This window comes from Apis dorsata, unplaced genomic scaffold, assembly GCF_000469605.1.
Source record: "Apis dorsata unplaced genomic scaffold, Apis dorsata 1.3 scaffold_39, whole genome shotgun sequence".
Classification (NCBI taxonomy): Eukaryota; Metazoa; Arthropoda; class Insecta; order Hymenoptera; family Apidae; genus Apis; species Apis dorsata.
Genome location: NW_006263341.1, coordinates 254,052 through 281,981, shown reverse-complemented (window position 1 = coordinate 281,981; position 27,930 = coordinate 254,052). Strand labels below are relative to the sequence as shown.

Below are 27,930 nucleotides of genomic sequence, written 5' to 3'. Positions count from 1 at the left end.
CTGTAACAGGGGAGAATCGAAAATTTGAAGAAAATGTATATCGAGCAGTAGTCGAATACGCGTTTTCCATTCTTTTCCTTTTTCCCTTTCCCTTTATGTATCGTGGGAAACGAGATGAACGTAACATTTCTCCTAGATGATGAAATGAATTTGTTTAATTTTCTAATGAGAAAAAAGCTTTATTTATTTATTTATTTATTTATTTATAGGTCAAGTTTAATCGCATTCGGAATATTTCTCGAGCAGTAATTTCCAACGATATCATCTGTTTACTAATTTAAAGAAATTATGAATCGAAAAAAGTGGTTTCTCGAGGTTGAATTCTCCATAAAATAAATAATATATAGAAAAGAAAGAAAAAAAGAAATACTTCTTTGGATCGAAAATTAATAATACGAATAAAAATATGTCGAAATAAATTTATCTCGACGATTAAAATTGAATCGAGAAATCGATATAGGATAAGATTCAATAAATTCTGAAAACAACGTAGAAAAGGAAATCCCACTCTGTTAATTATCCAGCAGACCATGAAAGATTCGAAAAAGGGATCCTTATTCTTTTTTACCCAAAACACGCTTGAGTGATTACTATTCGGACGTTTTTCCGTTCTCTATGAAAGTGAACGTGTTTCGAATACGTACAAAAAAATCGTAAAATTTTGCGTTTCATTCTCATATAACAACAATTTTTTAATGGGTTAAAAGTATCATATACGAGATTGCTAAAATAATTAAAATATTATCCGTTAAAATAAAATTATTCGAGGTAAAAATAAAAAAATTTAACGGTGAACGTTTCACGAATCGAATCTGACGACGATAATCGTTGTGAATCGGAATGAATCATCATATTTTCATAATTTTAGTCGAGAGAAAGTAATTTCCAAGACTAATCATGATCGATCACGAATGATTACGAATTTATCGTAATATTTGGATTATTACAGTTGACTAAGTAACAGAAATCTGTTCGAATGAAAATCCGAGTAACGTAGGAACGCGTTACAACGGTGGAGAAAAGTTGGAGAAAGTAGGAAGAGAAGGAAAGAAAATGCGATAATAAGTAGCGTGCGAGCTTACCTGTGTTTCGTGCATTTTCGAGCGCCTCGTTCCATTCCAGATCTTCCTTGTTGTTCTTCAGCGTTGCGTTATTGCTCTCCAAGAAGCAAGTAAGCTCCTCCAGAGAGTCCCGCAGCTTTACGTTCTTCGTCTCGTTCCTGAGACCCCAGATCCACGCTAGTTTGCAATCGCAGATCAGTTTATTGCCTGAAATCGAAACATCTTTGGATGATCTTTGGAAAAGAAGAAAGAATCGGTGGCAATTTACGTTACATTTTCCTTTCACGCCACGAACGATTATACGCGCGAAGTCTAATTCGAGGATCCACGGGGAATCTAATTAATCGGTCGTAATTAATCGGTTAATAATATACATCATGGAAAGACTTTTCCAGAATTTTGTCCCCCGTCAGAAATTCATGCGATTGCGGTACGTCGACGCGTACACTACGAAAAGCTCGTGTTAGACCAACCCGTACGCTCTTTGACTTTCCATGCTTTCCTCTAAGAGCTTCTTTATGTTTGCCACTCTTGTGGAATTTCCATAGCGAAGTTTGGCTGGCTCGAGTTTGACCGATTCCTTTGCTCCCATTTCAACCAGTTCCATTTGTAGGGAAAGACGTAGAAAGGAAAAAGAGATACACACATATATATATGTACTTACATATATATATGTAAAGATACGAGAAATATAATAATAATAAGATTATATATACGTACACCGTTCGATTGACTCGTCTACTCGAAAATCGAAAAGAAATTTTGCTTGGCTCGTTTGTACATTTCTTTTTCTACCCGAATTTTGATATTGTTGTTCGATAGAAAGAATTTTGAAAATTCGAAAAATTATGGGATAGCTAAAAATATATCATAGAGGAGTAGAAATAAGGATAATTAAAACAATACGATTACGGAATAAAATTGATAATAAATAAATGTCAATTATTATCTTTCGATGCAAGATAACATTTCGAAAACACGGAATTACGCGTTGTTTTCGGGGGACTACGAAAAATTTGAGAAAATTCATTGTCATTTGCGCGAAAGTGGGCATATCTCTTATTCTCCATTTTTCTCGATGGCAGGAAGAATGGAAAAAGAAGGGATGCTATTAAAGTTGGTCGTTTCATTTTCGATTCAGCGAAGAAGGATTAGCGCGAGACAACACCTCTCGCTTCTGTGAATGTAATGGATATGAAAGTGGTGATTGTCGCGTGGACAATAGCGCTTAGCAATTATTTTAAAGCAGCCCTCGAAACAATGAGACCAAGTCGCGTATATAGTAACTTGTTCCATATTCCAGCTTTGAAGCTCATAATGGCTCGTAATAACAGCAGAAGCGGTGGCTAAAGACCAACCAACCCAACTGTCTCTGTCCCTTCAATTTCCATTTATCTTATATTTTAATCGTTACACGATTCGGCCTCGCGATACTATCCGTTTCAAATCTCGTTTCCCCCTTTCAAAGGGAAAATCGAGAGAGAGAGGGGGGTCTCTCGATCGAATGGAAATTGGTCTCGAGGGGTGTAGCGCCGCGATATTATTATTTAGTTGAACACCGACAACGTAAGGACGAAACAAGACGGAGAACAAGGACTCGTTGCTTTTCATTCGTCGTTGTTACATGTTTGATGGGTTCGGCTTCTGTCCGACTGTCTGTTTCGAGTGGCACGCGTCCTTCGGGATCGCGCGGTGAAAATTGAAAGGCCAACTCGGCGAAACAAGGGATGACCGACGCGGCACGATGTGAAAAAATAATGAAACGTGTACGTATGCTCGAACGATCGCAGTTTCGCGTATTTGATCGTGAAATGGAGGAAAATAGAGACGTGTACGACGCTCGAATGAGATGTATAACTTCTCTCTTAGGATTAAATTTCTGCTACGTATTTCCTTACGAAGAGTGGATTACTTCTCGAGTGGATGATTATATATTTTTATTTCAATCCTCTTCGAAATACGTATTACGTTACAGAGAAACGAGCATTAATTTCGAGCGAAGAAACATTTCGTCTCGACTAATCTTGCAACAACATATTTATGACCAGTTAATTTTTAAATACATTTTACGATTTTTAAACAATTTGTTTATTTTATATCGAGTCGTTGATTTTTCTCGATTTCCTTTATTGATCGAGTACATTTTTCTACCGTTTTATCGAAACTTTGAATCAGCATGAATCGGTTCTTTCCCAAAAAAATTTCATTAATCGTGATCGTTACGATCGACAATCGTAATGCAAAATATGGCGATCAACGTTTATTTAAAGAGAAAATTTTGAAAAAATTAGAAACCAATCATTTTTCCTTCTTTTTAATTGTCTGAATTGAAGAGAGAAAGGAGAGGGAAGACGAATAATTTTTAGAAATTATGACAAAAAATTGGATTTTCTTTTTCGTGAAATCTTTCAAATCAATGAAAATAGAAGAAAAGATAGAACGATGTTTCTCCTCTGTTCTCGGCGTATTTCAAGTTGATAATTCTGTCCACGCGCAAAAATGTTGGTGAAAATTTGTAATTAGTTGCTCGATCTCAAAGTGTGAGAATTTTCTTTTTTTTTATAGGCGAACGGAGAAGTTTGACGGGGCAAAGGGCTTCGATAAGATTTTGATTGTTCGCGTAGATGTAGATGAAACTGCCGTGAACAGATATAGCCGAAAGGGAAAGATAATTCTCGAGGATGATCCAGCGAGGAAATCTTGGGGCGATTCACGGTGCGATTAAACGGAATAAACGATCGTCGAATCGATAAGAGTTACGAGAAACCGCGAGAAACTTGTTGTTCGAAGAGAATTAACAGCATCGTTTCGCGTTTATCTGTAATCAGGTTTGGGAAAATTGAAAATCTTAAAAAATGAATTCTCTTTCTTTTTGCTCCAATTTCGAAGATTATGAAAAAAAATGTGGAACGTAAAAATTGAAAACTTGCGAAACACTCGTTTCCCCGAGATGTTGTGATATTGTAAAAAATCCCTGCTTATTCGGTAAATAGAAGGAAACACATTGGTAACGAAGGCAAGTGGTGAACGCGTTGCTCGAGCGGGTATCGCGTTTGTATCCGATGATCGCTTTTCACCGATCGAATTCTCAATTTCCATTGCTATCGTACTTTATTTCCCACGAGGTCGAGCCACTCCCCGCGGTATTTGATTATTGTTACACGTTCTTTCACTCCCTCGAGTAGAAGCGTCTTCCTTTTTCCCTTCTCTCCTCTTCTCTCTCTCTCTACGGATTTTCGTGGTCCTTTTGATCGTTCTAGGTCAGGCAGAAGGCGGCATCGAGGATCGATCTTCCGGAATGAAAAACGGCTAAGAGTGTTCCTCGTGAAGGAAAATAGAGAAAAGAGAAGGAATCTTCTTCTTCTTCTTCTTCTCGTATCCACCGTTTCAGCTTGTCCTCTCTCTTTCTCTCTCCTTATCTCCTTCGATCGTTCCTCTCTCCGCTTTGGAATTTTCATCTACGTACGTCCAACGAATCTTTAACCGGATCCCCTCCTCTTTATTGGATCATTTCTTTTTCCTTTTCTCCTCCTTGTCTTTTCTTTCTTTTCCGGTTCGACGTTTCTTTCAAAGTTTTTCTCGCCATCTTTCTCCAGTTTTGCTTCTGGATCGGTTAGGCTCGAATGGGTAAAGCGACGCGATCCACTGATTTTTTGCGTTTCCCTTTGAAACTTCGCCTCGGGAGAAGTCGAATCTAATTCTTATCTTATATAGCTACGTACATATTTTTTCCACGAGTATCTTAGAATTTTTATTACCTTTTTCTTTTTTTTTTTTGCTTCCTTCATTTTTTTTCCCCGATTTTTTTAAAATTTTTTTTCCCTTTTTTTTTTTTTTTTTTTTTTTTGGAGAAAATATCGATTCTTCGTTCAGATTTATTCGAAGGTATTCGATTTCGATAGATGAATACAACAATTATTAGAGAATATCGTGTGCGAGAATATCGAATGCTCGGATCGAAATATTTTATCATTCGAGCAAAGGAAGAAAAATATAGGAGCGATACTTGATGAAAAGCATGTCGTTTTTTCGTCCGTTTATTAGGAAACATGTTCGCGAGCGCTACAAGATTTCTCGAGAAGGGTATCTCTTTCACGAGAATATTTTCTGGTCGAGTGTTCTCTCAAATAACGACGCATCTCCCTCGTGTTTTCCCTATTATTTGCCTTCCATTTGCGTTACGATTATAATTATCGCGAAAGAAAGAAATTCTGAGCTCTCGTTCCTCCCTTCGGATCGCTCGATCCTTTATAAATAAAATCTTTTATTTCTCCCCCACTCGTTTACGTAACTTTTCTCTTTATCTCCGATTCTTCTCTTTATTCTTCCGATCGAATCCTTATCAAATATCAGAAACCCGAATTTTACAATTTTTCTGTCTGGAACAATTGATAAAAATATCGAGAGGATGATAGATTATGCGAAAGATCTAACGAGTTGTTTATTTTCTCTCGTTTTACCATCTTTCGTTGAAATTTCATTTCCAAATGATGAATGATCAACATCTTGTTCAACATCAACTAAGAAAGCTTGATTCGTATCGCGATTCGATTAGGTCGGTAGCTGTTCGAAAGATTTCAACGAACGCGACGAAGAGTCGTAAGTATCGCGATCGCCATGTTGGATGGAAAAATTGAATACTGGTCTAAATGAGCCACGCGTTTAGATAGCAAACGCCTCGTTTCCTCTTCGATATTGGTAACCAGAAACCAAAAACTATATTCTTGAATTGGCAATTTCGATTTTCGAACTTCAACTTCCGTTTTATTTTATTCCTCTTACATATCCTTTCGTTCATCGATGGACTCATAGAAAATTGATAGAGAGATAGAAATGAGGAGAGAAAGGGAGCAGTGATTCGGATAAGAATCGGTGTTTTCTGTTCAATGCTCGGAACATATTATCGACAACGAGAGAATCCATATCGAATTTTCACTTTGACATAACCGAATATTTCATCAATCCGACATCCTCGTCAATTATTTATTTACTCTAATTTCTCCTCTTTTCTTTTATCACATTTTTCATGGAATTCTTTTGAATCACACACGCAACGCAACACACACAGGAAGATCTATTTTTCGTTATAAAAATATTATCGGATCGAACGGAATATCTTTTCGTATTTTTCTTATTACCTTTGTTTCCTATATCTATCGCTTTCTTCTTACGTAATAATATTTGCTAGATACGTACTTACGTATTTATTCGCGACTTCATTCCAATTCCATTTCTTTCTCTCTTTCCTTTACTCCTTCCGTTTTTTCCACTCTTTTCTTCCTCCTTATTTCGTCCTCCATACTCTCTTCTTATCGACACGTTTTCTTCTCTTTTTCTTCTCTGTACAACTTGCCTCAACTCGTACACTCTTTTCTTTCCTTCTAATCTTCCTTCATACCACGCGTCTCTTATTTTTTCCCGTTCATCTTCCCATAAATTTTTGTTCCTATTTTTCGTTCCCTTCCCTGAGAATGAACAAGCAATAGATTCCTTTCCTCTCCGTTTCAAGAAAATTCGTAAATCATTTCTAAATATATATTTGCTTTTCTTCGCCGTTTCTAGTTCCACTCTTGCATCGATCGATCCTTTTCCCTCTTATCGCTCCATCTTTTTTCTCGTTTCATTCGTTTTCGCGCTCGGGCGAAATGTTAAAACATTCGCGCGTTTCGCGCGGGCGAACGAACAGGCCGACGAAAGATAGACGATTAAATCGATAAGAAGCCGGTGGTATTTTCGCCTTGTTGCGTGATATCGCGAAATATCGGAACGGCGAGCTCTGCAGACACAAGATATTTCACGCGAATGTGCACCGTGGAAACAACGATATACCTGCTACTCGCGTTTCGCGTTAAAGAATTGTCGACCCGCGACATTTTTCTTCGCTCGTATTAAACTTGACATCCGATCTTGTAAACAATCTTTTCGGTATAATTTTTCTCAGAATAAACAATTTCCATGAAATGTAATTACATAAATCGTATCGAGTGGCCTACTTCGTTCCATTTTAATCACGTTTAAACACCGAGGAAGGGAATTTCTTTACTTTTAGAAAATAAAAGTTCGCTCGTTAATAAATAATATTTATGTCTTCGGTAAAGAAAACTTTTCTCCTGTTATGTATGGGTGTTCGTTCACCAATCGAGTTGGCAATTATTCGACTTTTGACGGAAGAGGCCGCTACTTTTTAATTCGAAACTTTTTGATACGCCTCGATAGAATAATAACGAGATGTTGTTTTATTTCATTGAATTTTCGGAATGAGTTTGGCGAATGTCGAGTTTTGTAACGTGTTTCAAGATGTTTCAGCTTGTTTAATCCGAGTGGCAACGATTCAGTTGATTCAACTTGTTGGTTTTCGAGGATTTCAGTTTTATACCGAGGCAAAAGTCAAAAGAACTCGATAGTTGCTCGCTTCGCGAACTGTCATCCGTTCTCCTCTCCGTAGATTCTTGTTTCTCCCACCAACAAATTGAATTTATTTTTTTCCTTCCAGCAAAGTAGGTAAATGTTGGAAGGATTTCCGAGCAAATGAAACGAAAATATTTGACTTTAGATCGATAGTTCTTGTACGATCGTCTAAGAAGAGGAATGAAAATTGGGGCGAGAAACGAATATGACGTTGAATGTAACAATATAAATTTCCACCAAGTCGATTCGAAGGGAGAACAAAAAATTTGTCCTTTCTTTTTAATTCGAGAAGGATAATTTTACCGTGAGAAAAAGTTGAAAATTAATTTTGATTATATTCCTTTTATAGTCCTGCGGAGATCGGCTTTGTTTATTCGTGACAACTTTTTAAAAAATTTTTTGCAATACGTGTCAATTGCTAAATGGAGAGATTTTTAGACATTTTTATCCTTGAAATAATCCTTATCTAGTTTACACGATTGGAACGTCTATGTAACGAAATTGTGAAATTTGGGGATAGTAACGGACCGACAGGAAAACGAATTAGACGAATATTACAGCAGCTGAGACGGTACTTGCTTTTTATAACATTTCGAAAAGATTTTTTTTTAGTTTAACTTAATTATGTGTAGATTTACAAGAGGGATCGAAAGAATGAAATGAAACTAAAAACTATATATGCATATACATATAAATATAATAAAACGACGAAGAGAAAGTAAAAGAAAGAATTTATTTAAAATCTAAAAATTTAATGCTTGAAATCTGCACAAAACAGCACACGCAATTCCGATACAACTTTCCGATCAGCTTCTAAACTCGTATCAAATTGTTCCGAGGAATTATCCGCTGTTATACTCCTATACAGCTTCTCACGCTGTACCACACGCCATAACAACAACAACAACAACAACAACAAACAACAAGCGAACAACTTAAATTTCATCGAGTAATCTCTCGTTTAACCCCCGTCGATGAACCCTCTCGTCTCGGTATACAGAGGGAGAGAGAGAGAGAGAGAGAGAGAGATAGTGGACCGAACATTTCATCGAGTTCCGTTCGGCAAGATATTCGCGGTCGAATTAATAATTGGCTTTTGATGAATCGCGCACGTTACACGTGGTAAGAGTTGTCCGGTGCTCGCATATCCCTCGGACGGATTAATCTTGGCGGTAACGAGGATTTAACGGCGCGGCGCGGCGGGCAAAGTTGCGGAAGTCGAGCGCTTCCTCCGCCAGTCACGCGCACTCCCGGGGCCCGGGTCACCGGCCATTTACGCTCGTTTAATTAATGGAAAATCGGGATCGGTGGCGTTGACGGAGAGCCGGAACGCTCTCTACGAAATTTGCGCCAATATCGGAAATTGTCGAGTCCAAGAGTCCAAGTGAAATATTGACATCGGTCGATCGATCGATCGACTTTGTCCACCGATTCTTTACGCTTCTCTCTCTCTCTCTCTCTCTATCTATCTATCTTTACGTCGGATAAAACTGGAACCTAGTAGTTGAGTTCTTTTCGCGATAATTCTCCGTTATGACGTTTGCTGTTATTCGTCTCGCTCGACAATGGTCTTCGATTTGCGAGAGAATCAGAGAAATGATACTAGCAATAAAATCGGATCGGGATGGATGCGAAGAGCGCGAGGATCAAACTGACGAATATAACGATCTTCTTTCGCGGCTTGAATCTCTCACTTTCGATCGATATCGATAGTGGAAAACTCGTTTTTTCGCGTTTCGAAATTTCGAAAAAAAAAAAAAAAAGGAAAAGAGGAGAAAGATTATAAATGGCGAGATGAGATCAAGGGGCGATCCAAGGGGCGGTTTATTATATTCTCATTGCGAAGAAATTTACTGCAGATTACCTGCAATTCGCAGACTCGCATATTTTTTCTAACATCGGACCAATCTTTGTTCTACGTAGCGAGCTTCGGGGCTTGCTATAATATAATATAAGGGATATACCAAATTCAGGCCAAATTATTAGTTTTCGCATATAGTTGGTCAATTTTCATTTTTGAAAATTTCACGTTAACTTTGTTTATTCGAGCAACGTGAAATAATAGAATAATTTAATATTCCTGTTTTATATTTATATTTTCGATCAAGTTTCTATCGCGATGATTGCTCTCTTTTTTCTACAATTTTGTACAATTATTGTAAATGTTAATATAATTAATTATACATTCTAATGATTAATTTCTGATGAAGATTCGCGATGGAAATTATTGTTATTTCACTGTTTGATGCAGTGAGAAGTAAATGTTGTTAATTCGATTGTATCGCACGATACTATCATAATCGAGAAAATGAATTAGTAATGTAATTCGGAAAATTTATGATTCTACATTCTATAGAATAGAATATAGAGATAATATTAAAATATTCTTCGTTTCTCGCTATACTCACATTTGGTTATAAATTATAAATGTTTCAAAATGCAATGTTGCAACTATGCGATTAAAATTGGACAATTAGGACAATTTTCGTAAAATAATGTAATCAAGTTAAACGATGCAAAAAAATTCTTACGATCATAACGAATATGCGAAATAATAATAACGTGACGTGAGCCCGCGACGAATGATCGCGAATTTTTTAACATTGATTAAAAATTGACTCGATTATCTCATATGGAAACTAATCTTTCGGTCGTCGACTTTTGGCATTTGTTCATCTCTCTCTCTCTCTCTCTCTTTCTCTTTTTCTCCTCCCTCCGAGATTGAAATCATTCGCTGCTTTTTCGAACAAGATGGGTGTTCGAAAATAGAAGTAAGAAAAATTTGTTCTATTTGCAGCTGTACCCTTTCCAGGTATTCTCAAGAGGTAACAGCTGACAGATAAAGTTTCGCGACCGATAACCCTGCAAACGTTCTATCGAGCTGCTACACTTGCGGCAAGTGGTTAAGAGGAAACTCGAAAGAAAGTTTACGATTCGAGATGTATCCATTTATACACCGCGTAGTATACTTTTACGAATAAATTTCAATTAAACGAACGAAATAATTGGACCAAATTCTAATCTGACGTGTTTTAAATTATATCTTGGAATATCGTGGAAAAGGAAGAAAAAAAGAAAGAAAGAAAGCGTTGACGCGTCATATTTTAAATATAGCGCGTACATAGGTAAGAATACGAGGTTTTCTTTATTTGAAAAATAATTGGACCAAATTCTAATTTGACGTGTTTTAAATTATATCTTGGAATATCGTGGAAAAGGAAGAAAAAAAGAAAGAAAGAAAGCGTTGACGCGTCATATTTTAAATATAGCGCGTACATAGGTAAGAATACGAGGTTTTCTTTATTTGAAAAATAATTGGACCAAATTCTAATTTGACGTGTTTTAAATTATATCTTGGAATATCGTAGAAAAGGAAGAAAAAAAAAAAAGAAAGAAAGAAAGAAAGAAAGCGTTGACGCGTCATATTTTAAATATAGCGCGTACATAGGTAAGAATACGAGGTTTTCTTTATTTGAAAAATAATTGGACCAAATTCTAATTTGACGTGTTTTAAATTATATCTTGGAATATCGTAGAAAAGGAAGAAAAAAAAAAAAGAAAGAAAGAAAGAAAGAAAGCGTTGACGCGTCATATTTTAAATATAGCGCGTACATAGGTAAGAATACGAGGTTTTCTTTATTTGAAAATTGCGGGGGTGATCGGTGAAAGCGCGCCTAGAGAGAGAAAACGATAAATGATTTCGATCGGTTGCCAACTTATTATTTACGAGGAAGTGAATAATGATTTTCTGCTTATGGTATTTTATTCATGCAAAGTGTGCGATTCGTTAATGGTTTATCGATCGAGGGTTGTTCTCAATTATTTCGCATCGTTCGAAATCGTTACGTATAATACGTTACGTTATTTCCATTATAGGAACGTTCCCGATCGATGCTCTCCGATCATTTTCTCGACGAAAAAGTTTCGTTGGATCGACCGGTTTGTCGCCATTCTCGAAATCTGTCGAAATCTCGGCGAGAAGCGGTGGAAAATTAGCGGAGAATGCGTGGAAACGCGGATACGCGTTTGGGCGAGATTTTAAAAGGGGAGCGGGCAGGAAGAGGGTTGTACCCGGTAGAAGAGCAGACTACCACGCCTACGCACCCTAAAATTTCATCCCCCGAACGATTAAAACCTAATACACGGAGACACGCCTACCGACCGACACCCCTCTATTTCCATTTTCAATCTCTGTCGCTTTCCACGCTCCTCTCGCTTCCTCCGATTCCTTTTCTTCGCTTCGATCCTCCTCCCAAACCTGCTCCTCGTCCGAGACACCCTTCTTCCCGAGCCCGAGAGATACGCTCAAATTTTCACGGCCACTGGCTTCAATTTCGCTCCGACCAGTGGCAAAAGAGAGGGGAAAAGCGGACATCTTTATTATATGCGGGGACGAGGCGAGCAACAGCCCCGCGGTGATACGTATAATTACACGGTGGTGAAATTACAAGGTAGCGCGCGATTCAGGGATGCCGGCCTAATTGCCACCTCTTCCTCGCGAAATCGATACGCCTTAACGCGAGAGACACGATTCTGCGTGCGAGATCTATCCATTAATCGGTACGGCTTAAATGTTTTCCACGATTTAAGTTTTAACTAGCGATAATAATACCGTTGGAAAATAAAAGCGAGGAACGAATGGTGGTTCGATTTATGGAATGGAAACGAAGGGAGTGGAGGGAAGAAGCGTGTCTCGTTGTACGCGCCTCTTTCAACCGGAAAATTCGGTTCTCAATTATTCAACGCGACGCATCCTTTTCTGGCCCCAAAGGAGCAGCAAGCCCGATATTCGAAGAAAAAAGCGTCGAAAAGTGGTTTCCGCTGCTTTTTCTTCGCTTCTCTCCGCTTCGTCTCGAAATCTTTACAACGACAGCCATCGATCGCTCCGTATTTTTTCCCCATTTTTTTCGATTTACGATCGAGAAAAGTTATTGAAATATTTGGACAATAGAGAGAGAGAGAGAGAGACGAAACGCGAGTTCGATCGTTGTTGTTTGAAGAGTTTCTTCAAAGGTAATGAGGAAACGAAGGATTTGTTTCCACGGGTAATTCGAGTTTCGAAAAATATGGGGGGAAAAAAAAAATTGTGAATGCGAAAAATTTCAACGGCAACTTCGATGTTTCGTCGTCGTTTGTTTCGATTTTTCATGGAAAATTGGACGGGAGGCGCGGATTGTTTCGAGATGTTTGAAATACCGTTGTTAATCGAGGATAAGCCGGATGATTCGCGAACAACCGTGAAACGAGCACAGCTCGATTATTCGCTCGTGATTCCTATTCCTCTTTCGAGAACATCGCGGCCCCTCGTGATAACGATAAAAGTTCTCATTACGTTTAAGTTGGCGAGACCGAGCGGCTGCCTCGAATTCAGAATCGTAATTTGAATCGGACCGTGAACGAGAAACCTTTTCGAGAACGAGAAACCTTGCCTTTTCGATGAAACGCCTTCGAGATTTCGCCTTACCGTCGCGTACAGATACTTCGAATCAACGAAATAATCGTGCTTCGACTACCATTATTTTCCAATCTGTTTTTCCATTCTTACCACTTTCGTTCGAGATTCGCAAAAATAACGAAATAACGTAGGAGATAAGGATTAACGCGTGGATCGCGAGATGTAATTTAATAATTCTCTCATAGAGAAAATAATATCAATAATATCGTGATAGAACGTAGGGATCGATATTTTAGAATGAAAAAAAAAAAAAAACGTTAATTCACTGAAAAAGAAAAGAAAACAAAAAAGATTAGGAGCAAATTGGAAAAATTTTGCCCGTTTAACAACGCGATACTCGAAACTCGATCGAGGGATGTAATTGAAATTGGCGGGAAACAAGGATGAAAGGTGAAAGCAAATACGAATTCGAAAGAGAATATCTAGAAACGATAGAAAATTGTCATTTATTTCCCGTTCCCCATTCGGGAAAAGGTAGAAATTGGGCAGGTCTGCCGGTTACCTGCTCTCCTAAATGGTTGAAATCGCGAGGCGCGATTCCAATTGGCGCATTTGCGTGGAACCGAGTTTCGTTTTGGAGTTTGTTCGATTATCTCGTCACGCAGCGATGATCTCTCATCCGGACGCAACGCATTTTTACTCCTGCTGTTTTTATCGGAACAATGGACGAATAATTCGGACGGGATCTATTCATTTTTCCTTTTTTCCCCGCGTTGTTAAACCATCCAAGACTCTCGATAGGTAAAATCGATTTATATCGCGAACGTGGAAACGCGTTTTTTTGTTTTTTTCAACTCTATCTAGATAAAAACTTACGAGAAGGTAAATAATTGTAGCTATTTTATCGATTATCCGAAAATGCATTTTCTTCCATCCAAAGAATTTGAATATCGTATCGATCATTTCCTTTGCTCGTTACGAATTAATACCCTCGATCGTTTTTCTATCGATTTTTCACACCTGTTCTTCGTCCATCTCGAACATTAATGGAAAATATATCTCGAGATATCAACTATAATTCAATGTCGAATCGGAAGAAGCGTGACACACGGAAAGTTCGATAAATCAATTCGTTTAAACTTTTACGTCCACTATCCCAGAGATTCTGGTAATCTTATTATTTACGGGTTTCTTCGTCGGATCGTTTCTCGTTACGTATTATAATTCTCGTAACACGTTTCATTCCGACGATGAGTTACTTTGAAAATATCTCTCTTCTTTCCACTTTTTCCTTCTTATTTTATCGTTGACAACGCGTCGATCTTAATTTATCGTTGACAACGCGTCGATAAATCCATCGAGTCGACATCTGTTTTCATATATTATATCGTCGATAATAAAACGATCCTAATGCTCGTTATTCTTCCTTCCATAATTTTATTTCATCCAACCATTTTAACGTATCGATAATTCATTAGCGATACGTACTTTTTTGAAATTTCCATTCTCTATTTTTTTTTACGTACACAATTTAGCGGAATAATTTTCTCGTCATCGATAATATTCCTTTTTTTTATATGTAATTTACGCAACGTTAAATATTCGATAATCCATGGTTAGCTGGAATAATTATTATCAAATGCGCACCCGGTATTGTCCTCCCAAATCCGGATTCAATAACTACTACGCCCAAGTATAAATTAATTGGATATCGATGAAATTTATACGGATCGGTGACAGTGAATATTGAAAATCTAGTCGAAAGAGAAAGGATAATAACCAAGTTCGTTGAATTTTTATTTTTTTTTTTTTATTTTTTTTATCTCTCGAATACGCGAATATTCGTATACAAAATTTCTTTTTCTCGTGTCGTAATCGTGACGATTCTCTTTCTATCTATCGAATATGAAAAATTTCGTTAATGATAAACGGAGGATCGTGAAAAATTAAACGAAAATAATTTTTTTTCCATTCTAATAAACGTATCGCGTGGCAAATATTTTCCACGTAATAAATAATTGTGACAATTCCATCGCGAATGAACTCGCGATCGATACATAATCGGAATTATTACTCGATGTTTTCTCGACGAGTTTAGCGTTTATTCGAAATAATCGCGTAAATTCAGTTTTTCAATTATCGAATATTCAATAAATTTTCCTTGCGCGCGATTAATTATACGATACTATGCTCGCGTCGATGAAAATTATTTTGCCAACAAATTGAGTTAAATTCCTTTAATGGATATTTATATGTACACGTAATAGACGCGATTCGAAACTTGTATCGATCCATCTTGACGAATCGTGCAAAATATTTCGTTTATTTGCTATACGCTTCGTTCCATTCACCAACGTCAAACAAAAGCTCGAAAAATTTCGTTATTTCCTTTCGTCACCTGACCACGCATCCATTGCGCGTTACACGTTGTTCATTAAAACGTTCAAATATTTTTTTTTTTATTATCGTCGAGTAAACTTCGTTTCGTTCTATCTTCTCCTCGTTTCTCTTTCTTTCATTCCATCTTCTTATTCTTTCCGTTCTCATTTCTCGAGATGGATAATTTTTAAAAACGATTTTAAACTTACTCAATATGATTCCCGACCTTTCTGAAATCATATTTTTAACAATTTTTTCTTCGTATATTTAAACATCTTTGGAACAGGATGGACTCGTCTGAAATTGAAATATCTTAAAATAAGAATAATTATCGTTTTCGAATCCTGAAACGTGTCCACGTGATTTCTTAGATACGGAATTATATGGAAAGAAAATGGGAAAAAAGTCATTTTGTCTCTTTTTTTATAAACAAGAAGCAACGTTTTTATACGTTTTTTCCTCGAAGCCAATTCTTAATCTGCATAGCCACTTTATCCTCGATCGATAGCCCCTTGCTCTCTTTCTCACGATTCTCATCCTATTCAAACCCTTTCTCGATCCAATAAAGAGGAGCTCGAATTCTACGGCTCGTTGTTCGTTACCGACGCGGAACATAGAGAAGGGAAGAATGGGGAAAAGAGAAAGAGGATCGAACTGAACGGAAAAAAAAGAAAGCATAATATCTAGGAGGGATCGATTGAAAATTTACGGGTAAAAATAAAAAAAGGTAAAGGCGTAAACGGAAGGGAAACAATTGGATAGGATCGGGCATACGATTAAACGAGAGAGGGATGATAATTCGAGCGCGTGGTAGACGATTCTACGAAACGAGCAACGAACGAACCGCAAAATCAGCATTGATTAAAATTAGGCGCCTAGTGTTTCCATTTTCGCCACGGCGATACGATTTGCCTCCCAGAATTTTAATCTCGTAAACGATCCCTGCCTTATCATTCTTCTTCCCAAATTCTTCCCAACCAATCTGTTCGAGCAAAACGAATCAAATTTATAAACGATTTTCTCCACCACGTTTATTCTCGTCCTAACATCGCATTCCTCTTTCGTCCCTTTGCGATGCTGGAAAATCTTATTTTACGATTTCTACTTTTCGAATAATGATTATCCGAAAATAAGGCATTCACCCTCAACCGATTTATTTATTATTAGCGAGAATGCTATTACGATATCTTTTTAGGAGTACTTTGGTCGAACAAGGAGCGGCAACTCGTAGTAGTCGAAACATTGTTGCGTTCGTTTCTCGTTCCATTGAATTTTCCAGTGGTGCAACTTGCAAATTATCGCGTTTCGTTCGCAAGTTTTCTCTTCCTCATCGAAACAATAATAATTGCAAGCTTTGTAATTATGTCGAACATTGTAAATTATCGGAGAGATATGAAATAAGCGGAAATAATATTATTGGAGAAAGTTATATCGCGAAATTTTTGGAAGAATTGTAGTTGGAGATAAAAGAGCTGAATAATTTAGATCGAATTTAGAAAGAAGGGATAGGAACATCGTAAGACAATTTGTTTGGAAAAAAATACGTTCGTGATTTAAAATCGTGAAACGCACTATCGAAAAATCGATCAAATTTTTATCAAATTAACGAAAGTTACATAAATCGACATGTGAAAATGTATATGTGTAATCTTGTCAATTTCTGTACGACTATTTTTTCCGATCGAACGAAAGATTAAACTGTTAAATAAGTCACATCGTCGTAATCATCGTGTCGCAGATTTGATACGTTATTCAACTTCCGTTGTCTAAAACTCACAATTCCGCGCGCGCTTTTTATTTTCTTCCGATTTTCATCCACCCTTGTTTTTTCTTGTCTTCGTCTCTTCGTTCATCTCTGAGTTCTCTGAGTTGAAACAAAAGAGAAACTCGTGAAAGATACCAAGGCTGACGTCGCGTAAGAAAAATGAACTTTTACCGATTTGACCGATGGATTTCTCGACGCAACGGATGAATGTTCGCGACGGATCACGCAACAATGTCTCCATTCTTCTCCGACCATGTTTTTGGAAATATTAGTTTGTCGCTCGAATTCTTACGTCCTTATATATCCTTACATATAAATAGAGGGATAGACGTAGGATTTATTCCGGGGATAGAATCGTGGAAAATTCTTTTCCAAAAATTGTTCGATGCGCGATGAATAGCAACGATCCAATCTAAGGTACAGTTTTAGCGGAGAATAACGAGGAGGAGGAGAGCGATGCGATGGCGCGAACGTGTTTTTGAAACACCAGCTCTGGCCATTTTTGCCTTCTTGGATGGATCGAACGACGCGAATTTCGCTTCGTTTGCAAGACGAAATGGACGTTGGACGGTTACCAGAGCGGTGGCTAGAACCAGCTTTGTTTATAGTAGACAAGCCGGTGAACTCGACCAATTTCGCAGCACAAAGGGATTCTCCGAATCGGCTGACGAAACACCGTAGCTAGCTGGCTCCGGAACGACGAGGATACGCTATTTTCTCGAGGCGATGTTCCTCAGATATTCTCTCTCTTTCTTTAATACATAGACTCACAGATGTATATATATATTCCGATTTGCATTTTCGAGGTTATCTTCTTTGCCAAACACGGTTTTCCGAGAGGCGGAAAACCACGATGGACAATCGCTCGAAACTTTTTATCAAGAATTGCGAATAACAGAGATTCTTTGTATTCTTTTTTTTCCTTCTTCCTCCTTTTCAAATTAAAAATAAATTTTTTCGATATACTAGATATATGTAAATTTTAAAGCAAAATTTTATATTATCAGGATTATTATTAAAATAATTATCGATCGAATAGAATAAGTTTCAAACGAATTTTATCGATTGAAGTAATATTTTATTTATTTTTTAATAACAAATTCGATATAGTTTATTTAAAATAAATTTTCCACGAAAAATCATTTTTAACGATGGATCTGATCCATTTTTATTCTTCTGATTTGATTTGGTAAGTAAAAAAGAACGCAAGCAAGTACGTTACATAAGTACTTATATAAATTTTAACTCAATGTATTCAAAATTGCATTAAGAAAATAAATTATTCGAATATTTTTCTCGATATATTTTTATTATAAAGGCATATATAAAGTTTCTTTGATCGTAGAGAAAAAAATAAAAGATTTCATTCGTTTTCTCAATGTTTTCTAGACTTGAAACGATCAGAGGAAAATACAGAGGAATTGTTATTAAATAATACGCAATAATAACAAAGTATTGCATTTTTCTCTTAATGAAATTCTTAAGAATTTCTTTTTCGCGATCAACGAAACGAATAAATCACGATCGTTTCGTTTAAACTTTTCGCACAAATATTCTCTCTATATAACAGTCGTAACGTGATTATTTAATTCATCGAAGTGTGCACACTATTTTGTATAATTAATATTCCTGCAATTTATTAATTTATTTTAATTAACTTTTTCATATAAACTACTACTGTACCGTTACTGTTAATATTAAATAACACAGCTAATTTATAATAATAAAATATAAAATAACAAAATCAAAAAATAAAGTATTGATCGTTCATTCCTTCAGTTTCAAAAAATTGTGTCGTTTATTATTCACACGCGTATCCAGTACTTGTTAGATCTCCTTACGAGATTTCCAAGAATAATTGCAACTCTGTTCTTTACGTAATTCGAAATTATTATTATTATCTTGTAATGTTCAATCCGATTTCAACATAATATCAATTTATGAGGAGTGAAAAAATGGCTTAAGATTCACCGATCGAAAAGATTAGCAATCGTTTATTCGATTATTATAAAAAAAATACTTATGATTCGAATAAAATCGTAGAAATATTCAATTTGTTCGAGATATCTTAAATAATTTGTTTACGGAGAGAAAGTGAGAAGTTATGATACGTATGTATTTATCTATTTATTTATTTTTTTCGTCGGATATCGATCGAGTCGTAATAATCTGTCCGAAAAAAATGGAGCCGAAAATAATTAAGTCGGCACTTTACGTAATTGCACGCTTATGTAAATTGAGGGGTAAAATTTAATTTCTTCGTGATGGAAAAGAAAGAACCGAGAGAATTCTTTTCGACGTGATGAAATCTCTCGATGAAAAACACGCGCGATTCAAAAGTGTTCGATGGGATGAGTTATGAGCAGTATGTGTATATAGCAGTATGGCGATGAAAAGAAGGTGGGAAGAAGAGGGAAAAGTGACTGACTGGCTGCTCTTCGTGTTTGAAGATGGGGCTGATGTTTAATCGGTTGGAAAATTCTTTGCAAGAGTTTTGAAGATTCTGCGAAAGATATTATATCAAATGTTAACCTGCAATATTGCATCTAAATATTTCTCTAAGAAATTATAAATAATCATATTTTTTTTTTTAGGGGAAAATTTCTATCAAACTTTTCGTTCATTTTATCAATTCTCTTATAATTCAGCTTGTACAACGATTTCACAAAACATATTATTTTATCACCGATATGTTGCTGATCCCTGAATATTTCACATTTTCGAGCTTAAGCCTTCTAAGTATAGTAAATATTTATCTCTATATGAAAAATTAAAATTGGTTCGATTGATTACGCGTTTCTCTCTTTCAAATCTTTTATTCACTGTCTTTTATTAAAAAAAAAAGAAAAAAAAATGAATCGATTTTGATCGATAATCCATTTATTTTCTCGAAAAGTACGCGAGGAATTTAACATTTGCTGGTCGAATCGCGAAAAAAAAAAATCGGAAGTGAAAAAACGCGAAAAACTTGGAAATAAAGGTGAGCGGAGATAACATGATATAGCTATAGAAAGGGGACGAAGAGAGATATGAACGACAAATTAAAATCGATGATAATCACGGATATCAAAGTGAAAATATAGGAGAAAGAAAGGGAGAAAGTTCGATGCGTTATTAATAAAGTCGTCACGTTTCTCCTTTGCATACGTTGCATACGTTGTTTAATCTTTCTCATAATTCATTTCATTTATTTCATCTTTCGCGATTATAGTAATACGTTCGAATATTATTTATTTCGAATATTTCGATCAAATATATCCACATATATATGACGAGTCGATTAAAAATCGCGTTATTTAGCTCGAATGTTCGAGATGTTAACTTTTGAGATTCTGAATTTTTTTTCTTTTTTTTTTTCTTAAATTGCTCGATTTATCGGTAGTTTTAATCGAAAATCTTGATAAAAAACAATAAAAATGACGATAAATTTGAGAGACAGAGTTTTTTTCACTGTTTCGACGACTAACCGTAATCTTAAATGTCATCCGATGAGAAGTTGCGAACTCTGAAATACGAAGCAGACAAACGATTCTATCACATCTCCCGAAAGTGTTTCGGTAGAACTTATGGTTGTCGCGTCTCGCCTACGGCATTCTTCTCTGTCTTTTACGCACTTGCGATTCAGCACCATTCGCTCCATTCGTGTAATAAGATCTTGTTAAAGCAACGAGTTTCGCGAATGAACGGTTTAATCTACGATATTCTTGTACGATGATCAAAAGTTTTTCATATTTTTAAAAAATCGATCAATTTATCGCAAACGAATCGAAGTTCGAGGATAGAATCGATATCATTTCGATCGAAAATTCTAGTTTTAGTTTCATTTGATAAATTAAAAATAGATTGCCATGCATACAATTTATAAAGTATATTTATATCGAATTTTATTGTATTTTTATTGTATTTTTTTACTATTTGTTAAGCTAACCGTGAAATATTTCCATTTTAAATCGCATTACATTCATTCTTTGGAATGCTTTAAATCGAACTCACGAACAGTCATTATTCTTGGGAATTTTATCGTTTGGAAATATAGTCATTGGATAAAAGGAAAAGCTCTGCACGCCCATCTATTTCATTATCTCACATAATTAAATAAAAATTGTGAAATATCTCTTCTCGAATATTTGAAAGCAAATCAAGAATTCTTTGTAAAAATATACATGTTTTAATAAAACATATTATTTGTACACATTTAGATCGAATGAAATGCAAAAATATGACAGATGATATACAGAAAGATATGTAATATTTTTTCGTAGTTGAATTTTTTATCATTTTCGTGTTATACCGGTTCAGTAAAATGGAAAATAATTATAGTATGAATTAAAATTATTATTTTATTATTATTTTATTATAAAATTTTATTATAAAAATTATAAATAAACAAGATTATATTGTATAATTTAATAACAAGAAAAATATCATTTAGCAATTTTTAAAAATGTAAAATAAATTATTATATGTATATGTATATCGCTTGAAATTTAATTTATAATTTATTGTTAGTTTAGAATTTTATTTCAAAATTAATATCAAATTGATCTGATAAATCTTTCTCTACTAATTTGTTTTATAATTTTGATGGAATGAATTTTAGGATTAATTAAATTAATATATATTATATGTATGTTTATGCATATTCTTTATTTTTTGAATATATTGCAGATTCAATTTCAATTTTAAATGTTTTAATTTGGACAATTTTTTTTTTAAATTATATTATAATCTAATTTAAATAATATTATAATCTATTTTTAGTATATTTTTAATCGTGGTATTTTTGTAAGACTTTGATATATAAAAATTTATAGGTAATGTATAATATATTATATTTCAATTTTCGCGCGGCTCAAGCATATAGAAAACAGCAGCGCTTCAACCAATCAGAAAACCATTGAACTTTAATGGCGGGACAAATCAGTTCGCGTCATTGTGCGCATCATTGTGCGCATTTCGTTAGTCTACAGTTGAAAAGTGTAGTGATGGGATTCGTTTCATGGGTAAAAGTGCGTGATTATGTAAAATTTATATTAATACAGTGTTCGAATATAGTTAATTAAGCTTTGTTTAAGTAATATCTGTTTATTTATTCATTATTATGTCAAAATTAAATATCTTTGTGATCATAGTTTGATTGAAACATCAAAAAAAGGATGGCCTTGAAAATGTTTAACAGTTTTGTACACACTACGACAATTAAGAGATAATTCGACGATTTTTGTGCAAACGTAGTAAGATTTTGTTTATTTTAACACATACGTAGTATTATAAAGTTCTTTTGCTTTTTATTCATGTAGAAGTGAAAATAACTAAATAATTCACATTGATTTACACATACATATTTCTCATGTTTCTCTTCTTACAGTATTTGTTTTGATTTTACGCTCAAGTTTCCGAAATTCTAAATATTTCTATAATTAAAATCTTCCAAAACATTGACGGTCGGTATTATGTCACGCTCGATACGTTTCGATTTGTCGAATTGTTGATATGATTGTCGAATATACTTTCACCTTAATTTGTAATTGATACATAGAAATCACTACGCGTCATTTTGTCGTCGAAATTCGTGACGATTAGACGTCTTCGTTGCTTCAAGCATGAGACTTGAAGTTTATTTCTCAATATTTATTTGATATTTTTTTTTATTTTTTATCTTATTATTTCATTCATTGAATTATAGTTGATCATTACACTTGATTTTTTTAAAGAATAATTCGTTTAATTTTATTTATTTATTTATTTAATGTTTGAGTTAATATTGATTCGTATTATTATTTTTTAAAATAGATTACGAATTAAATTATTGTCTTATTTTAATATAATCAATTTAATCTTGTGTATTTTATATATTTATTTTATAGATTTATTCTTTTTCCCGCAGATATGTAATTGATTGCTGAATTACTTTAAGTGGGAAAAGAATTTTCAATGGACGTCATGATGATAATTCACGTTTTACGGAGGAAAAGTAAAATTTAAATTCTTGTATCTTGTAAAAAATCTTGTATTCTTGTAAAAAAGATATGTAAGTAAGTTTTTATATTTTCTATTTATATTTTATTTTGAATTATTATTTGTATAATATAATTTTTATGTAATAATTCATAATTATTACATTAATTATTGAAAATATCAAGATGAGAGTGAAAAATATTTTGAAATAATCCATGATTTATTATGCAAAACTTGTATTATGTACAAATTTTCGAATCGAATATTTTTAATAGGCTATATAATATGTACAAGATATTATTAGTAACAATATCTTTTTTAACAAATTCTCGATAGAAAAAATATTTTTTTCTCTATTCTTCTTTCTCGATTTATGCAATTTTATTTTCAAATCATATTGTGATCGCATGCAATGCGTTTGTTTTATAATATTGGAAAATATAACAATAAATAAATATTATGATATTTTTACAAAAAAGTAGCAAAACACTCTCATCTTTCCTACTTTGATACATAGTTTCCGTAACAATGTTTCAATTTTTCATAATGCAATCATGAATCGCTTGTCTTCCTTAAACTTTCTCTCTCAAAAAAACTAAATCCTTAATATTTAATAGCTATTTGGTTCAATAACTATCGTTATATCCTTACTTGCATTTTCTCTAATCATGTGTAATTCATGTCGTACTATAAATTCTTAAAAATTATATCGTTGGTATGAATGTAAATTGGAAAAAAAATTTTTTAGATTTTTAATATGCAGGATTTATAAGTAAAATATTTAATTTTTATAGCTGAAAAAAAATTTAGAATAAATAGAATATTTAAAATATTTTAATGTTGCATTTAAGTTTTTTACAAGAACGAAAGATTGCATCATAGAAAAACATTGAATAAAATTTAGAATAAATATACATGCATAAACAGTATAAACAGTATTAATTAAGTAGATAAAATAATGTAATATAAGTAAATGAATAATTAATGAGCAAAATAGTATTTCGTGGAAAGCTTCTCTATTATTGTTTATTTTCTTTTACGCTTTTAATTATTTTTCACTTTCATAATGATAAAAATATAGTAAAATATTGCTAAAAATTTTCTAATTTAAACTTTATTTTCAGGTTTTATTCTTCGATTTTTTGCAATTTCTTTTGATGTTTGTGCTGTACAACGATCACGAATATGAATGTTTTGCAAACAGGCAATAAAAAAAGAATTTATTTGAAAATAAGTAAATTTTTTCGCAAAAAGAAGATGAATGAAATATGTCATGATCAGGGTGGGTATCCAATTCTCAATAAAATCCAAAAAGCGAAGCTTGGAAAATCATTATTATTTGACATACGATATATAATCGTATCACTAATATTAATGGTACGATTATGTATTTTATAAGAATTAATATAAGAATTGGCTGTGAATTTTTTGTAGATTGAAATTTTATTAAAGCAATGTTTTTTTAAGATTTCAATATATGTAACACAAAGTTGTCACTTTTTTCTCGATTGTGATTCATTTATGGAATCATTAAGAGAAATAACTTAAAATTTTAAATAATTTAAATTTAAGAATTCCAATTTTTGTATCACAAGAGATCAAGTTTGAGAGAAGATAAGAGAAACAATTCATTTTCTTTACTTTTTTTTATTTTATTCTTGAATTTTTGTTTATTTAAGTCTTTATCTTTTTTTTGGAAACAAAAATAATTCTCGGTAATCATTTCATTATGTAACAGATCAAAGTTCCTACGAAATTAGCGCGATATCGGGAAAAATGGTTCAATGATTGATTCATCCTTATGTCTTCTCTCTCTTCCTCCCTCCCTCCCTCCTTTTCCCTCTCCTTCTCCTCCCCCTCTTTCTCAGTAACAGAAACCAATGTCCTCTTTCCTGAACGATTTTTCTCGACTTCGCTTGTAATTTCCACCTCAAGTTCCCAACTCAACCTTCGGTTTTTTCATACTTTCGTGCTTTGCATAATTCACTACTTTGTTCATGTATAAAATGGCAGGCATTGACAAGCGCGGAACGTAGAGGATGAAATATCGTTTCGGTTTCTCTCCCCGTGTTCTGAGAGAGATTCGTTTCTTCCGGGGTTTGGAAGACAATGCGATTCAACGCGATTTCATTCTCGAGCTGCTCGTCACGTTGTTGCTCGTTCCTTGTGCAAACGATGCTTGCCAGAACCTGGATTCACGTTCTTCTCACTGACACGCTTTTACGTTTTCCTTTCTCATTTTCCGAGTTAGTTGGCGGTAGTGTTCGAGTATTCGTTATATTATGAATAGATTTCGATGAAATGATATTTATTTGTCAACGTATCATATTCATTGTCATATTTGCGTTTCATTAATTATTTCAGTGATGCGAGTCGATATAATAATCGTGAAAATATTAAACGATGAAAAAATGAAAAAAATGAAAAGCACGATTTCCTTCTATAAATAAATTTCATATTTATCGCGTTTACTCGATTTAATATTTTTACCAACGTCCAACCAAAGAAATATATAAAAAAATAATTTTTTCGTATCATTTTTAGATTTTCGCGACGTTATGAGTTTACCATATAATTCGAAAAATTTATTTGATATCTCGAGAAGAAAGAATTTTTTAAAAAAATAGAGAGAGAGAGAGAGAGGCATGCCATATTCCCATTTTGTCGATCATTTCTCGAGATACGATCGTTCAAATGCACGTAGCGTTGGAAACGCGAGGGTTGATGAGTGGCGGCCGAAATTCTGGAAACCATGGTGACCCACATTTTTTCCTAGAAATGCGTAGGACGCGTGACGAGTGACGATAATAAAAAAAAAAACGATGATTCAGCATGGATGAATGAGAATCGTTATTTGAGATAGATCGACGAACAAGACCGTATACGAAAATGATTCTATCGTATCCGATTATCTTGTAGGAAAATATTTTATTTTTCGATTAAATGATTGGTTGTATTTTAAATTGGAATTATTTAAAATTTTCGAAATCCTTTCGATCGATTAATATTATTGTAATTAGATTATTCAATTCAATTTAATCGAAAACGTTATTAATTATAAAATCAAATTATACGAATTGATGTTTGAACAAAGTAACGAATCACACGGTTACTCGTAACGTTTCATTCGTCTTATCAAATTAAGTTTTCTTTTCTCCGACGAAAGATTCTTCGATCGTTTTAGAAATCGTGTCACGCCAATTAATAAATTACTTTTCCTCCCTAAATAAAATTATATTTACGAGAGAAAAACGAAACTCGATTATTCACTCGATAAAACAAAATTGAAAAATCAAATTGGATTTTTAAATGAATTTCGCCAAATGTTTCAATTTTCGAAAAAAACATGGCAATTAAGATATTATTCGTTCGTTTTCGCGCGTGAATGTTTGTGAAAAGAGTGTCTGAAAAAAAAAAAGATGCATGGATAGATCACACGCGACTCCAAATTTGAAAATCAAATCTGCAGATTGCATCGCGTTTCAAAAAAATTTTCTAATCTTTTCGATTAATTTAAGAGGGTAACGGTGTATGCAATAATTATATTAAACACGATAGAGAAAATCGTAATTCACGTTTATCCTTTGTCTCCTCTCCCTTCTTTCTACCGTAAAAACAATTTCAGAGGTGGTACACTTCGAACGTACTCGAACCGAAAACAATGTAACAAATATTTTAATTCGCGTCTCGATTGGAAACGTTTCTCGCGATCGGTAGAAAAATGCTCGTAAATTCGAGTCGGCCTTTTCTCTCGCGAAATTCTCGTTTAATGGAATTAAAAAGCCGCTCGATGTCGCACAATTCCACGAAATCCAACCGATATCGCGTTAAATAACGAGCAATTCTGCCCTTGTCGCATATATTAATGTTTTTACGAATTCGAAATTTCGCTCTCCTCGTCCGACATGTAATATAATAGTACGAAATAGCGTTGAATTTTTCGCGATGGAAGGAAACAAAAACTTAATAACGTCTAATTTTGCATTTTTGATTAAATTATAAACGAGAATAGACGAGTCGTGGAGGAAAAAATTAGACGGAATTTAAAGTACATATAAAAGCGACGTATAAAAATATAGAATTTATTTTTTTATTAAACGGCCGATATACACGTTTCATTTGTTCAAATTTTGAAGAATTAAAATGCAACCTAGTTTTCGTCGTCGTCGTCGTCGTTTGATTCATAGTCTTTCTTCTCGTACAACAACCGTATTCCCTTCCCTCTTCTCGAAAGTTGACCGAAAGGTGAAGCGAGCAACAAAGTCCTCGAACCTTTTTCACGAGGTTAGGACGCGACACGATCGACTCTGACAAAACATCTCCCGCCGAGCGAGCAGCTAGTCCGAACTTTCTTGCGGCGGCGTGCACAGGGCGAGAATGATCGACGACAAAAGTACAAAGGCCATAGGGTGTAATTTATGTGTTTGTCCCGTGTAGTCCACCGTCCCCGCTATTCGTTCTCCTGTATCGCACGCGTCATTGCCGATGATAAAAGCCCCTTTCTCTGTGCCTGCCCGAGGTGAGCTTCGAGGACTGGTATACCAACCATTCGATTTTGTTAAACAGCATACGGCTAATATTTTTCGTTTCTTCTTCTTCTTCTCCCCCTTTTTTCCCAATATTTCTATGGAATTTCTCTCTCTCCCCTTCTCTCTCACATTTTGTTCCTCTTCTTAATATTTATTTAGGCCCAGCCGAATAAAAAACGATACAAGTAACGGAGAATATAGATAAATACGTAGATTGTTTTCCTTCCTCGGACGAATCGAACAGATGCATCCGCGAGAAATTGGAGATTCTCGTAACCTTATCCACGTATGCAAAGAGGGGATTGTCGATGGAAAATGTCGGTATGATATTTCATATATGTATTTGTCAATTTATCAAAGTGGTTTTAATGGATTACAAGGAGGGCGCAGTTCGCGTGGTGTGTAATCGCCGTGAATCATCCCGGTAAACTTTAG

General features: G+C 34.5%; 1 protein-coding gene and 3 long non-coding RNA genes across 5 annotated transcripts in view; 3 read left to right on the top strand and 1 right to left on the bottom strand.

The window, feature by feature from the left end:
• The window catches only part of LOC102675753 (connectin-like), a 179,889-nt gene that overhangs the window by 1,646 nt on the left and 150,313 nt on the right, over positions 1 to 27,930 (bottom strand). Inside the window, exon 4 of the mRNA XM_006608532.2 lies at positions 1,083 to 1,268. Coding sequence (XP_006608595.1) covers positions 1,083 to 1,268 — 186 coding nt within the window. The remainder of the gene's footprint in view (positions 1 to 1,082; positions 1,269 to 27,930) is intronic.
• LOC116186317 lies at positions 290 to 24,415 on the top strand. Its single transcript, XR_004151286.1, has 3 exons — positions 290 to 305; positions 17,978 to 17,983; positions 24,091 to 24,415. It is a non-coding gene; the product is annotated as an uncharacterized LOC116186317 (long non-coding RNA).
• Positions 21,820 to 23,004, top strand: LOC116186318. 2 transcript variants are annotated; one of them, XR_004151290.1, is made up of 2 exons: positions 21,820 to 22,242; positions 22,876 to 23,004. It is a non-coding gene; the product is annotated as an uncharacterized LOC116186318 (long non-coding RNA). The 2 variants fall into 2 exon arrangements; XR_004151287.1 differs by having other exon boundaries at positions 21,821 to 22,242; positions 22,896 to 23,004.
• Positions 24,473 to 24,737, top strand: LOC116186322. Its single transcript, XR_004151293.1, has 2 exons — positions 24,473 to 24,551; positions 24,646 to 24,737. It is a non-coding gene; the product is annotated as an uncharacterized LOC116186322 (long non-coding RNA).